The following is a 14643-nucleotide window of genomic DNA, read 5'->3' on the forward strand; positions in this document are numbered from 1 at the left end:
TAACTTGTTTTTCTGGCCTGCACGTCTTATCAGGATCGCCATCACCATACTGTCTGAAAATGATGAAATAAAACACCTAACAGCAGTCATCTAGATTTGGGAGTTTTGCAAGTTGGGAATAATGGCAGTGACACAGGCATGGACAGCAAAGCTTCCTGCAGGTGTGTCTAAATCCACTCAGCCCTACCTGAATCACTGGGTCATCCTGCTCAGCGTTGCCCAACCCTAAACAGTAAAAAACTGCAGGAAAAGAGAGTGAAGATGGCTCTATCACCAACCTTCGAGCAGGTTTTGAGACTAGTTTTCTGGGAGGTCACGTGACGTAATCTAGGACTTAGCGGTGTCACAAACAAGAATACTGTGGACTCAAGAGCAGACTCAATTCCTCGAACTACAGTGGCTTGCAAAAGTACTCGGCCCCCTTGAACTTTGTCCCATTACAGCCACAAACATGAATCCATTTTATTGGAATTTCACATGAAAGACCGACACAAAGTGGTGTACACGTGAGAAGTGGAACGAAAATCATACATGATTCCAAACATTTTTTACAAATAAATAACTGAAAAATGGGGTGTGCGTAATTATTCAGCCCCCTGAGTCAATACTTTGTCGAACAACCTTTTGCTGCAATTACAGCTGCCAGGAGGGCAGGCCGAGGAGATAGGGATAGTCCTAGGGTTCTAGGTAGACTGGAGAACGCAGTGAAAACAGAACCAGCGCTGCTGATTAGCACGACAGGTGATGTATCTGGAGAACACTGGAGACAGAGAACACATTAATCCAAGATCCAGGCAGACGGATGCCAAACACAGTGGAGGCCAAGTTTACCATGGTCCCGAGTTATGGCATGAACCAATTTGCAGTCTTCCTTTAAAGCTCGCTCCGCCCCTTTTCCACCTCTTGGCTCCTTAACCAAGGGACTGGAACAGCTGAAACTAAGGTAACTCAGAAAACAAAAGATTAATCATACATAACAGGGTAAACTAAAATGTGCGCACTTATTTTAGAATGCAGTGTTATGTGGATATGTGAATTAATTCTAAACCAAAACCAGTTATTTATTGTCCTGTAAATTAATTCCTATATTTAAAGACAGACAAATGTGAATGCAATTGTTATGTATAAGCCTCTACATTAACATGGTGGATATTACCGCTGTGTGGCTGTAAGGGCAGCCATCACAGCTGGCCAACTCCACCCCAGGGGATGGGCAACAGAACCTGGACCACACCCAACCAGACACTCCCACGGCATATGACAAGCGGAAGTTAATATGGCTGCACATTAACCGGATCGTGTTTTTGCTATCAAGTAATTTTTTACTTTAAAAATGCAAGGAATGTACCGTGTTGTGTCATTGACTAGGGTACTGAGAATTTGGCCATTAATTCACCAAAATTTCCTTTAAGTAGCTTAAAGATCAGTTTTGTGCGTGTTTAATAACACGGAAAAGAACAGATTTAGAAGTTTCTAGCTCACTGTTGGATGACCTCACTGGTCCCAGTGGCAACAATGAAAGGTTTAACATTCTTTTTTGGTGAAACTCCTGGCTAGGTTACAGGTCTTATATTATTTCACATTCAATTTCTGTGTTGAGGAACATTCATGATCCCGCATGCATACAATACGGCCTAGTATTTTCCTTATGGTGTAATTTTAAAAAAAGAAAAAAAAGAAGAAGAAAAAACAACAAAAAAGCACATTTCATTTTGCACTGCAATGCAGTGACTTCTCAGTAGTCACTGTGTTGCATAACATCCCCTCTGCTGCTGCTGTTGCTGATGTAATATGACGAGAGCATTTGCCAGCACGACCAGGAACCCTGGTCCAAGATCATTACGTGTCCCTTCAGAGTTTCAGTGATAAGAATGTAAATTTCAACCGTCTCTGAAATGCATTTACAAGGCCTAGAGTAAACAAAGTATGGAAACAATTTAGATAATCCCTGGATTGCTCTGCTAGAGGAATGCTGTGAAACCTCAGACATAGTGCTCATTGTCCTGAAGGAAAGCTAACATACCATTTGTTTCCATATACACTGACTAGCCTGAACCCAATGAGATGGGTCGGCGGCGAACAAAGGGATTCTCTGTCTTTTCCAATAAAAGCAATCAAACACAGGCCCATTTCTGTGGCAGTGGAACATTCCATGGGAGCAATGTGATACGTTTGACTGTGCAGGAGCTTTGAAGCTACCTGAGCATTGCTGCGTCGTCATACGTTTACTCGGGTTACAACAGCTGGCCCTAGAGCTCTGCTTTTAAAGAGAGAGAGATTAAGCAAGCAAGGAACATGGTTGTAAAACAGTGTTATCTTTGTGAGTCAGACCTCCTATGGGCTCAAAATATGGTCATAAATATTTTGTACTTGTAAATCAGGATTTGTATGTGTAAAAAAGATTTGTATGTGTAAAAAAAATTTGTATGTGTAAAAAAGATTTGTATGTGTAAAAAAATTTTGTGCGTGCGTAAAAAAGATTTGTGTGTGGACTTGGCCAAAAAAAAACGTGCAAGTTACAAGTACGAATTCTGACCCTATTTTTCTTCCTTTCATCTGATTGGTCAATGTCATGTCAATCACAAATGTAACAATCCAATCAGAGAACAGATGGGTTTGGCTGTGGAGGGACGCTTTTTTTGAACTGCAGGTCTTTCAAGGGAATAAATGCCCTTTTACATGCCAACCCAGCGTTTTCCTTCATCACCACGAAGGAAAACAGTCTGTGGTCGTCCGAGTTTGGTGATTTTTGTGTCACAGGTCTACGTGTTTAATACAGGGACTTCCACAGCCTTTTCAACAGCGCTGCGGACCGCGGGGTGGGGGCGGGCAGTCGCTATTGGCTGTCCTAAAACACTAAAACTGTCCTAAAACTGTCCTAAACAGATTTCATTGCAATGTTGACCCTGTGCTAACTTGCATATGACAAATAAAACTGAAAACTGAAAACTAAAAGTCGCTAGAAGTCCCCAAATGACGTCATCACCTAATTTGCATAATTTGCCATGCTAATGTAATTATAACCTACATTGTTGAAGAGAGAAATAACATCGTGGAAGAGACATAAAGTGAGTAAAAAAACATCCTAAATGCAGTTAGAATTTATTTAGAACTACAAATTACATTTCTTTTAGCAATTATTGTTTTTTAATGTCACAATTCCAACCCTGCTCCTTTATCCAGGCCTGGACTGGCAAAAGTGACCCGAAATTGGCACTCTGGTGGAGTTACTTTGTGTGTGAGAGTGTGTGTTTATAAGTAGTTTTAAACCTTGTGATCCACAAAACAGCATAACAGTAAAGGAAGAACTGACTGTGTTACAGTCAGTGCGGGAGCGGCGTTTGGACGCACGGGTGTGAACGTCTCCTGCCCCGATAGCTGCTGGGGGAGGACTATCCTCCGCTTGTGAGAGCTTTGGCACGGGTGAGGTGCCCACGGCAGCACCGCTGCTTGTTGAGAGTAAGAGCGATACGCGTTTCACGTCAAAAAGTTGTCATAAATAAGTCTCCAATAATACCAGAAAAAGTCGCCAGATTTGTCGCTAGTCGCCTTTTAGAAAAAAAGTCACTAAGGGGGTCTGAAAACTCGCTAAATATAGCGACAAAGTCGCTAAGTTAGCAACACTGCAGGCTGCAGTTCAAAAAAGCGCCCCTCCGACAGCCAAACCCATCTGTTCTCTGATTGGATTGTTACATTTGTGATTGACATGACATTGACCAATCAGATCAAAGGAAGAAAAATAGGGTCAAAATTCCTACTTGTAACTTGTAATCTTTTTTACGCACGCACAAATCTTTTTTATACATACAAATTTTTTTTACGCACACACAAATTTTTTCTACATATACAAATCCTGATTTACAAGTACAAAATATTTATGACCACATTTTGAGCCCATAGTATGACCTCCTTCTGTAAATCATGTCCTGTTCTGGTCTTACCTGTGTCGAGTTACAAGAAGAAGCTGGCCCCAGGTTACATTTATTACTTCCGCCCCTCCTTGCATTCCTTATACTACTTTGCTGGCACACCTTATTTATTGCTTTCCTATTTCCTGGCAGAACCTGCATTTGAACTGTCTGTGTGCTTTATGTATCACACGTGAGCCACCATATGACAATATCACACAGAAATCCTGCCAGTACATTTTGAGATCAAACACATGTACAGTTGCTATCGCGGTCTGCTGTTGGCAAACATTGTTGAAATAGTGACTTCATAAAACCTGGCCGACAGCGGTCAAAAAATACAAGGTGGTTGTCAGGTAGTTGGTCAGAGGAGACAGTGTTTCCCAATCCAATAGTGCCCGTGTCACCCTCTTTCTGATATGGACTGATATTAGTCATAATGCCCTAATAAAAGTGAATGCATGGCATTTTTAATGTAGCAACATTTGAGTGACAGTTTATTGGTTTGTGAAATGGCCGAAACATCCACTCCACTCTGTTGCTGAACAATTTTTCAACCGTGATGCAACATCTTGAACATCAAACAGCAGTTACTCTGTGAATGCTCACTGGACATTGAACTTCCCACCACAATCAAGTCAAAATCTCAAAGCAGGGGGGACACTGATTTTAGGGGAGGGAAGGAAAAAGGAGTGACGAGGCAATGAAGACAATCATAGACATAATCGGAAATCTCGCAGCTTATAGTCTGGAAATAAAACTTGATGCAGAGAATTATAGTACGTATCGTCTCTGTCTAAAAATGATGTTTTTATGTTTACATATTTACTTCCTCTTGTCCAATTTAGGGTCATAGTAGAGCTGGAGCATCTGCCATAGGATGGAAGACATGGTACACCCTGGGACCAGTCGCTAGTTAACATTGCCAGCACAAAGACGCAGGCAATCATTCATTCTCACGGTCACACCTACAGTCAATTTAAAATCAGCAGTGAACCTAATGCTTGTCTTTGCACGCCCAGTGAGAATATGCAGACTGAGCTCAGAGGCCCCAGAGAAGGCAGAACCTTCTTGCTGTAAGTGTCATGATTCTTGTTTTTGGTTTTCTAGTCTTTTTGACACTTATTGTTTCATTATGGTTTGGATTTTGAGAAGTGCGATTGTTTCTAGATTATATTTATTATGTTTCATTTCCTTGTGTTTGAGTTTTTCTATTCCCTGTCAGTTTGCTACTATATTTGAGATCTCCAGTTTACATCCTGTTCCCTTATTCTTATCAAGTTAAGTTTATCATGTCATGTCTCGCTGCTTGCTTATCTTTGGTCTCCCCAACCCAACACACCCCTCAATCTCTGTCTGACTCTCTTTCTGTCTATCGGGTGTTTCTTACTCTCGTTCTGCGTCAGTTTCTGTGTCATGATTATGAGTCTCTGTATTTGTCATGTTTCCTGTCTTATTTTCATAGTCCTTGTCTTATGCACATTATAGGCATTGCCTCTTTACTCATTACTTCTGATTTGTCCCTGCTGTGTTCCCAGCTGTCTCCACTTTCCTGATCACCCTATTGTGCTTATAATGTCTCAGCCTACCTTTAGTTTCTTGTTGCAATGTCAAGTCAGTCTCCCCTTGTGTTTTCAAGCCTAAGTGCTCTTCTCTGTTTATGTTCCTGGCACTTTGTTTCTAGTTTACCTTTTGTATTTTATGTGTTGCTCATTGTTGCATCCCTGTCTTTAGCTGGGATAAAAGGCTTGTCTTTCATTTTACCCTCTACCTCTACATGCCTGCGTTTGGTTCATCGCGCCAAAACCTGACAGTGTGGCAGCAGTGCTAACCACACTGCGATGCCTATTGTACCTTGTCTCTTGTCTCTGTACCTTTAAAGTGTAGTAGTTGGTTTCAAAGGAATTCCAGAGTAAACCTTTTTATTTATTCATAATTATTCACTCAGTGTATCTATAAAGATTTCCTAGCTTACTGTGGCAATTCAGTTAACTCTGCATGGCTTCTTCATCAGTGCTTTCCACACTTCTCATTCTGGCAAAGTTACACACTCATTCAAAATTAATTTTAGCAAGCTCCATTGATGTCACAGGGTGTCATTACTGCTGACATGAATTTTTGTTCTGACATATGGTACAGAAACTGAACACTTGACAGTATTTCCTATTCTCTGATCATTTCTTAATAACATTTCAATTTACAATTATGGAATGAACCGCGTGTGGGGAATAAACGTCATTAGCAGATGTCTCTGAAAGTGCTGTAACTAAGTTCAAGTTATCTTGGCATATGCCACACAGCACAAAGCCCAGCTCCCTTGCCTTGTTAATAGTCCTACATCCTCACTACAAATACGGTCTTCATTATATCTACAAAAAGTTTGTTCCTCTCAATCAATCAACACTTTATTTATATAGCACATTTAAAAGGCCAGAGGTACACTGAAAAAAAGGGACTGGCCATCTCTTGGATTTATGTAAGCATCTTGCATGCATTTAACACAATTGCCTCATGTTTTAAAGTTAAATGTAACTATATAGTGTAAAAACTACATGATATGCAGAAAGGGTGTATTAAATTGTTCATATCATGTTCAGGTGAAGTCGTCAATAAGATAGCAACGTTAAATCTCGTGAAACCACGCGTGATTTCATCTCGCGGGCTTTGGATCGTGGTTTAAAAAAGGCATCCATCTCAGTCAAGTCGAGCAGCCAACTCTACGTTTTTGGTATGTCTTGATTTTTTGAATTCATTTTTACCATATTTCAGCCAAATGTAGTTAAACGTCTAGAGTGTCGCCATGTAACATGCTAAAAAAGAGCCGTTAGCTTATTTGCTGTTTTATCTGTTGTCAAAGAATTGGCGCTTTTTCATTTGAATTTGTCTTTGGCACAAGAGCCGTAATATCACATTAAACCTAATTACGAGGCACTCATAACATAATTTGGTTTTCTGTGTGAATAGATTTGTCAACTGACTCTTCAGTTACATTGTGTATTTACTGCACCGTGGTGTTAGTGGGATTTTGGACATTGAACAGCTTTAGCTAATATCATCAGCGGCATTATGCTATAGCTTACATCCCTACCCCTCCTGCCCTCACCTGCTGTCCTTTTGTTTTTGTTTTTGTTTTTTTTGCTGCACATTGAGAGATGACCTCTATTCTGCATTTCACCAGGAGTCAGCTGATGGATTGTGGGTTCAAGGTGTTATGGTAAGAAAGTATATTCTATTTTCGTTTCTGTAACTTAATTATAATAGGTTTTTTATAATTATTAGGTGCATGCATACTCACCCTATTAATACAACTGAGAGATCCAAAATAGAATAGAATAGAATAGAATTCAACTTTATTGTCATTGCACATGCACAGGTACAGGGCAACGAAATGCAGTTTGCATCCATCCAGAAGTGCTTTAGTGATATAGATATATTACAATATATATTAGCAATAATATAGATATGTGAGTATATTACAGAATAGGGCTGCACGATAAATCGAAAATTTATTGTCATCGCGATATCAGCCTGCGCGATGGGCCCATCGCAAAAGACGGCGTAAACTGCGATAATTGGGTACCTTAAAATGTTTACACACGTGCTGTAAAGAATTTACCAATCAAAGAAATCCATTTACACATTTGACCAGTCGAATAGAGCCCTTCACGGCATTAACCAATCAAATGGATTAGAGGCCCGCCTCCTACGCAGGTCGGGCGCGAACAACGCTGCAGCAACGAGTCAGAGTTGTAATGGCTGAGAGCGAGACGCGTGACGAGAATGCTACTGAACTCGTGGCTAAAAAAAAAAATAGTACCTCACTTATTTGGAGGTACTTTGGATTTGATAAAGACGACGTTCTCCAAACACAGGTACTCTGCAAAACTTGCCGAACACTCGTGGCAACCACCAGAGGAAACACGACTAATCTCCACCATCATCTTCAATACAACCACAGAGAACTGTTTGAAGAGTTCCAGAAAGATAGGGCTAGCCAAACAAAGGTTGCTAATGTTAAGACAAAGAGCGCAGCAGTCCAACAGCCGTCTCTGTATCAGAGTTTTTCAAGTGGAATTCCTTATGAGAAAACGTCGAAGCGGTACAAAGAAATAACAGAGGCCATTACACATTTTTTGGCTAAAGACATGATGCCTATAAATACAGTTAGCAGAGAGGGCTTCACCAGTCTGATACATAAAGTGGACCAGAGATACCGCATCCCCTCACGAAACTACTTTTCACATGTCGCCATTCCACAAATGTATGAAACATGCCGCAAGACCGTCATGTTTGAACTGAGCCAAGCTGAAAACTACGCAAGCACTACAGACCTATGGTCAAGTCGTACAACGGAACCATATATGAGTTTCACAGTGCACTTCCTCACCGAAGACTTTGAACTGAAAACACGGTGTCTAGAGACTGTGTATTTTCCAGACTCCCACACTAGTGAAAATATAGCCCATGTATTACGTGAGGTGTTAGCCAGCTGGGATCTTAAAGAAGATCGACAAGTGTGCATCACCACAGACAACGGTGCCAATGTTGTGAGAGCCACGGAGCTAAACAACTGGGTCAGACTTCAGTGTTTTGGACACAGGCTGCACCTTGCAATCGGTAAGTTTTATTCAAGGCAGATCTTTTTAGCAATGAAAATGTGCTATACATTATTATCAAATTGATATTGATAAGGATAATGTTACCTTTTTAGACAACTTTAGTTATAAATTTCAATTAGTTTTTTTTTTTTAAAAAAAAGGTTTTAAACATGACAGTTTTTTTGTTTCCTCTTATTTCTCCAGAAAATTCTATCAAAGATGATGCCCGCATTGCCCGAGCCATTGGACTTTGCAAAAAGTTAGTTGGACATTTTTGCCACAGCTGGAAAGCAAAGATGGCTCTGAAAAAAGCACAGCAGAAGCTCAACCTCCCAGAGCACACACTGATCACAGAATGCCCAACCAGGTGGGGTTCCAGGCAGAAGATGATTGAGAGAGTCCTGGAGCAGCAGCGGGCCATTTCTGATGTCATCTCAGCAGACAAGAAATCAAGACACTTGATTCCTACTTGGCAGGATCTTGAGGTACTGGAGTCTGTCAACCAGGCATTACACCCCCTGCAAGACTTTACAGATGCCCTGTCTGGTGAGAGCTACGTTAGTGTTTCATATGTAAAACCAGTCCTTCATCTGATGAAGATGTCGGTGCTTGCAGAGAAGGAAGAAGACAGTGATTTGACAAAATCAATTAAGAAGAAAATCCTCGAGTACCTGATTACTAAATATGAAAATCCAGCTACCCAGGAACTTATGGACATGGCGTGCTTCATGGATCCCAGATTTAAAGTCAGCTACACCAGCACTGATCGAGTCTCAGACATCAAGACCAGAGTGATGTCAGAAATGGAAGCAGTGGCACAGAAGGTATTCATGCATGCTTATATATAAAACCTTTCAATTCATATTTAGTCCAAAATGTTTACTTTTCTTATAATCTGCTTTCTGTTCCAGGAGAGAAGCTCCGCTGAACCAGAGGCCCAGACAGATGATCCACCCAGTCGTCCCCTGAAGAAGGCAAAAAAGTCCCTGGGCAGTTTCTTCAAGGCAGCTCCAATCCCTACCTCCTCTTTTATGCATCTCTCACAAGCTGTTGAAGCTGAGCTTAACAGCTACTTGCTATCCACGGCCATAGACAGTGAGGAAGACCCCTTGGCATGGTGGAAACTCCACAAAATGACATTCCCACAGCTAAGCAAGCTTGCAAGGAAGTATCTCTGCATACCTGCAAGTAGCTCACCTTCAGAGAGACTTTTTAGTACATCAGGAAACATAGTAACATGTCAGCGCACATGTTTAAAACCTTGGAGAGTAAACATGTTGGTTTTCCTTAACAAGAACTTGCCATAAAAAACATTCACTCAGGAAGGATGAATGCAAGATAGAGAAACCTTTTTTTTTTTTTTCAAAAAATTACAAAAATACACTACCTACATTGTTCTTAATTGTTGATAATATTAGTCTTGGCCAGTACGACCACAAAGGTAGACAATTGTTCTTTGGTGTGTTCCCACAGCAGACAAGTTCTTACCTATAGTTTAATCTAGTAAAGTTTCCACTCCAGTTTTGACTTGCATCATAACTACTTGGTGAGTGGTAAAATGATGAACAACTGCATAGAGATAATTTGCAGTATAATTTAAGTTATGTTTATTTAAAACTAATTATAGAGACCGGGAAGGATGTCTTTCAGAATTCAAGCCTCAGAAATTTTTTTATGGGGGCAATGTTTCAATGTTTGACTGCACTTTGTTGTTACACTGCTAATACAGCAGCTTTCATTAAATAAAACTGTGCAGTAAAACGGAAATTATGTATTTGTTTTTTGTTTTTTTTTTGCTATTTATTTTATCGCAAGTCATATCGTTATCGCAGTATTGATCACAGTTATCGCACATCGCAGGTTTTCCTAATATCGTGCAGCCCTATTACAGAAATGGGTCTATTATGGTATGTTATAATGTACACGGTATGAAGTATGTTGTGAATATTCTATAACTATAAGTATGTACAGGCTGTAGTGAGTACAAGCTATGTACAGGATATGAACAGGATATAAATATGAAAAACTATACAGAATATGAAATAAATAACTTTACAGAAATCTGGGATATACAGCTATACAGAAATGGGAACTATGCAAGTTGTAAACAGTTGTAGGATTAAAGATTATCGAATGTACAGAATGATTATTTACACAAAATCTGCCATAGGTTTAACTTATACCTGTATGTATTGCCAGAAAGGTGATTACTGGACTCGCATTAATGCACACTTGAACTGAAATGAGGTTGTAACTTGTGGGTTGTTGGGTTGCAAATCAGAAACCAACATCTTTGGATTTTTTTAATCCCATAAGATCTGGAAACACAGTTTTTATTCAACAAAACATTACTGATTAACCAAGCACAGTGCCTGCTGTTATTTCAAAATAATTTTATGTCATTTCAGATAAAATGCAGCATTCCAGTGCATCCCAACCATGCCTTTACAGTCAAGGTTTCTGACGGAGCTGAGTTTCTCTCTGACAGTCTGCTGAAAGTGTTTGCAAAGTGATCGGGGGAACAGGGCACAAAGCTAAAGGATGTAGCTGCCATAATGACAGTAAGAACTTTAAAATTCTTTAACTACAAAGTGTATATGTATTGCATTAGGTCAGTAAAAGATTTTTATGCTACATCCATTGAAACAGTCAACTATTACCTGTGAGTAATGATTCCACTAAAAGGATGCCATAATTTTCGTCATGCATTTACTGGCCCACTGAGAAAAAATTATCTTTTTTTAAAAATAAATGTTCTGGAAACTATATATCCATAAAGTTGATGTCAAACAGGAACTTTTGATATTGCTTTGTAGATGCTGGTGTTGCATGTTGACTGGTTTAAAAAGTCAAGAGTTTTTGTCTGGGATCATTTTCTTCTGTGCTACTGAAAAGTTCACAAATCTCTGTTTTCTTTGTTATAATAGTCAAGGATGACATTAATGCTCGGAGTCCCTCATCAAAGTGCTCCGCATCTGTGTGAAAGACAATTGCAACATCTTGGTGCAGGAGTTCATGGTGAGTGCTTTATGAGTAGATTGTGGCTTTGCAACATTTAAAAATGCATTTAGTTATCCACTTGATCCTCATTGGACTGGTTAGGACCAGTAGTCCTCTTTAATAATTTGAAGTTCACATGAGGCCTGGTAGTGAACTCGGCCGCCGGCCCTTGAGGCCCCATCCCCACCCCTGTATTAGGGGTCACATCAGTGTGAAAAAACTTTAAATTTGTCATTCTAATGAACAAAGGAAAATCCCACCAATATTTATATTAGCTTTTGTTTGAAAAAATGACCAACAGCTAACCAAATTGTGGGGCTGAAAGTCTAAATTCTAACATCTTCTGAGTGACATAACCTGGATTTCTGATGGGCCGGTGTCTTTCTAACAAAAACTAATGTAAAGCATTTGAAATTATTATGTTTTTCACCCTCTCTTAGAAACTCTGTTAGACCATGAATGGCAGCATGGCAGGCCACTCTTTGGCTATAGCTATTTACTATGTTGCTTGCATTGGTTTAAATTACTCTAACATTAGAACTGGTAGATTCAAAAGAGATGAGTTTAAAAAGGAATCTTAAAGAAATGTTTTTTGTTTAACCAGGACTTGACTGAGGCCACTGCACAGATTGAGAAAACCACAATGAACATCTGTCTCCAGAGGATGCAGCAGGCAATGACTTTTCTGATGTTGTTCTTCAAGATCTGGATAACGTGACCTTTGCAGTAGCCATGCTGTTTGGACCTTTTTTATTCCTTCAACATGAGTTACCCATCACAACTCTGCTACACTTTTGAGGTGATTCAATGGGTGGTAATGGAGTTGGAAGCAACTCGGCTCTCAAGAAAAGTGAGACAAAACTAAGACAAAACTGCTCCTGCAACGAAGCTCACTGTTATGCATGTGAGGTGACCAGCTCTAGGTGAGAGGACATTTAAATCTCACACTTGTTCTGCTGCATTTTTGAAGCTCAATTCCAGGAACGGATCGCAGGGTTCATTTTTATATACTCTGCAACTGCCATGAGGACGAGCCGTTTTTTGTTGTTGTTTGTTTTTCCTTTTGCTCTGTACAAGTTCTGTTTGTCTGTTTGGCAGCATTTTTAAATTTCTCTTTGTATTTTTTCTTTCTTTTACTAGTGAAGAGATGCAGCGTGAACAGTTATACAGTCTAAATATCCCATATGGGTCGTGTGAAATGGTATTTTCAGTTTCATTCAGTTGAAGTAAAGAACGTTGAATATTTCTAAGTGTGCTGTTTTGAACCAAGATGTCACAGTATGATCAGTGCTGTATTTTTTGACAGTCACTGTATCAATGTTATTTTTGCGTCTCTTGAATAAAGGTTTTGACCTGCAAGTGCTAATTTCTTTAGTTATTGGGGTAAAATGGGTAGTGTTAATAGGAAGGTGTTTGCCAATTCAGTAACCTAATTTAATGTTAATGGAAACTAACATTACCTCAAATTGTTTAGTTATAATTGTTGTTTAACTGAATCTTGACGTCAGAGGCCTTAAATAGAATGTTTTGATTTGTTCTTTCCCAACATTTTTCAAAAGAAACAGTCCAATTTCTTTGCTGTGATTGATTCCAGAGAACACGGAAGAACTGACATTATTTAACTGTTGATTTATATAGATTCAGTAGAGGAGTAATGTCAGTTTAATTCTTTACCTACTGCAGTGAAATTAGACATTTTGTTTTGAAAGGTTACTGGTGGATGCCAGCAACCATCTTGGAAGAGAACAATACAATCTGTTATAAGGCCTCCATTTGAAAATTGTGTATTTGATACTAGAATATAATAGCAAAATGTAATTTGAAGATAACATGTAGTATTTAAGTGACCAAGTAGTATTGGGTAAAAGTTATTGAATCGTGTTGGGATAACGTGAGAAAATTGTGAAGGATTAAAATATTCCAAGAGCTCAAATTACTTCATCAAAACATGTTTAAGTCACATTTTATCAACACAAATTGCACAAGTTTATTGAACATGAATAAATTGTGTTAATTTAACTCAATTGTTTAAGTTGCTGCCAAAGCAAAACATCTGTGTGCAACAAATGTCCACCATTGAATTAAGTAAATCCAACAACATATTTTTTTCAGTGTACTCCAAAGTGCTTCTCAATAATAAAATATGAAATAAAATTAATTAGATATGGATACAGATACATAAAGTACAAATACATTCCCAGATTAAACAAAGCACTAATTAACCCGTGAGTACTATGTTAAAAGAAATATTTCACACCTAGTGTAAAAGTTAGGTAAAATCAACACGGAAATATCAACTAGAAAACCCCAGCGACACAATAGGTTAAAATTACATACAAATGCAATAAAAGTACAAAATGTACATCCGATAAATCTAAAATGCAAGATCAAATAAATACGTTTTCAATCGTGTTTTAAAAGTTTGAATAGATCCAGACGCGCGAATATCAGCTGGAAGACTGTTCCAGAGGTTAGGTGCAGCAATGGCAAAGGCACAATCACCTCTGGTTTTCAGCTGGGACCTAGGTTGCACCAAGAGCATTTGACTCTGTCCTCTGTATTTAAAAAAAAAAAAGCCCTATGTAAAACTATTCATAGCTAACTGAAGAATATAAAAAAAACCTTTTCAGCACCGTAGCCAGACTGACAAAGAGTTAGAGCTCTGTTCAGCCAAACATTCCTTTAACCTTAACTAGTAATGACTTAATGATTCTTTTCATAAACAAATCTTTAACAAAGAGAGAGAAATTATTAATAACTATCTCAAAGACACTACTTTCAGTACTATTAATAGTTGCTCTGACTCTTTCTCTCAGAGCGATCTTTCTCAGTTATCTTTAATAAAACTGTCAGTGTGTCTATCAGCCTCCATTCCTACAAGAATTACTCAAAGAAGTCCTTCCACTGATCAGTGATTTAGTATTAAATATTATCAATCTATCTGTATTGGGCTACATACCACAGGCCTTTTAGATGGTAGGAATTAAACTATTACTTTAAAAAGCCATCATCACACCCAGCTGTCTCACAGACCAATCTCCAAAAATTCTTGAAAGACCATTTGTAAAACACTCAACTTATCATGTTGCCCACTGCTTGTCACAGGAGGTTGTCTGATTGCTGGGGTTTTCTCTCTA

The 14643-nt window shown here is 39.0% G+C and overlaps 1 protein-coding gene and 1 long non-coding RNA gene across 2 annotated transcripts; both read left to right on the top strand.

The window, feature by feature from the left end:
* Window positions 1-7402: 7402 nt before the first annotated feature.
* On the top strand, window positions 7403-10392 carry LOC146717416 (E3 SUMO-protein ligase ZBED1-like). The gene is made up of 3 exons (XM_085475798.1): window positions 7403-8525; window positions 8711-9330; window positions 9418-10392. The coding sequence occupies exons 1-3, from the start codon at window positions 7661-7663 to the stop codon at window positions 9811-9813; spliced, it is 1881 nt and encodes a 626-aa protein (XP_085331924.1). The 5' UTR covers window positions 7403-7660; the 3' UTR covers window positions 9814-10392.
* A 417-nt stretch (window positions 10393-10809) lies between these two features.
* LOC146717417 (uncharacterized) lies at window positions 10810-13616 on the top strand. The gene is made up of 3 exons (XR_014923384.1): window positions 10810-11067; window positions 11434-11524; window positions 12111-13616. It is a non-coding gene; the product is annotated as an uncharacterized LOC146717417 (long non-coding RNA).
* The last annotated feature ends 1027 nt before the right edge of the window (window positions 13617-14643 follow it).

The sequence above is a fragment of the Copadichromis virginalis genome, linkage group LG2, assembly GCF_057382275.1.
Source record: "Copadichromis virginalis isolate Kocher_CV1m ecotype Utaka linkage group LG2, C_Virginalis_male_GT1.1, whole genome shotgun sequence".
NCBI classification, from domain to species: domain Eukaryota; kingdom Metazoa; phylum Chordata; class Actinopteri; order Cichliformes; family Cichlidae; genus Copadichromis; species Copadichromis virginalis.

What these genes read in the sequence shown, in the direction of transcription:
- LOC146717416 (XM_085475798.1), top strand. Translation starts at nt 7,661, where the DNA reads ATGGCTGAGAGCGAGACGCGTGACGAGAATGCTACTGAACTCGTGGCT. An exon ending in CAGGCTGCACCTTGCAATCG is followed by an intron (nt 8,526 to 8,710) that starts GTAAGTTTTATT and finishes TTATTTCTCCAG; the next exon opens with AAAATTCTATCAAAGATGAT. An exon ending in TGGAAGCAGTGGCACAGAAG is followed by an intron (nt 9,331 to 9,417) that starts GTATTCATGCAT and finishes TTTCTGTTCCAG; the next exon opens with GAGAGAAGCTCCGCTGAACC.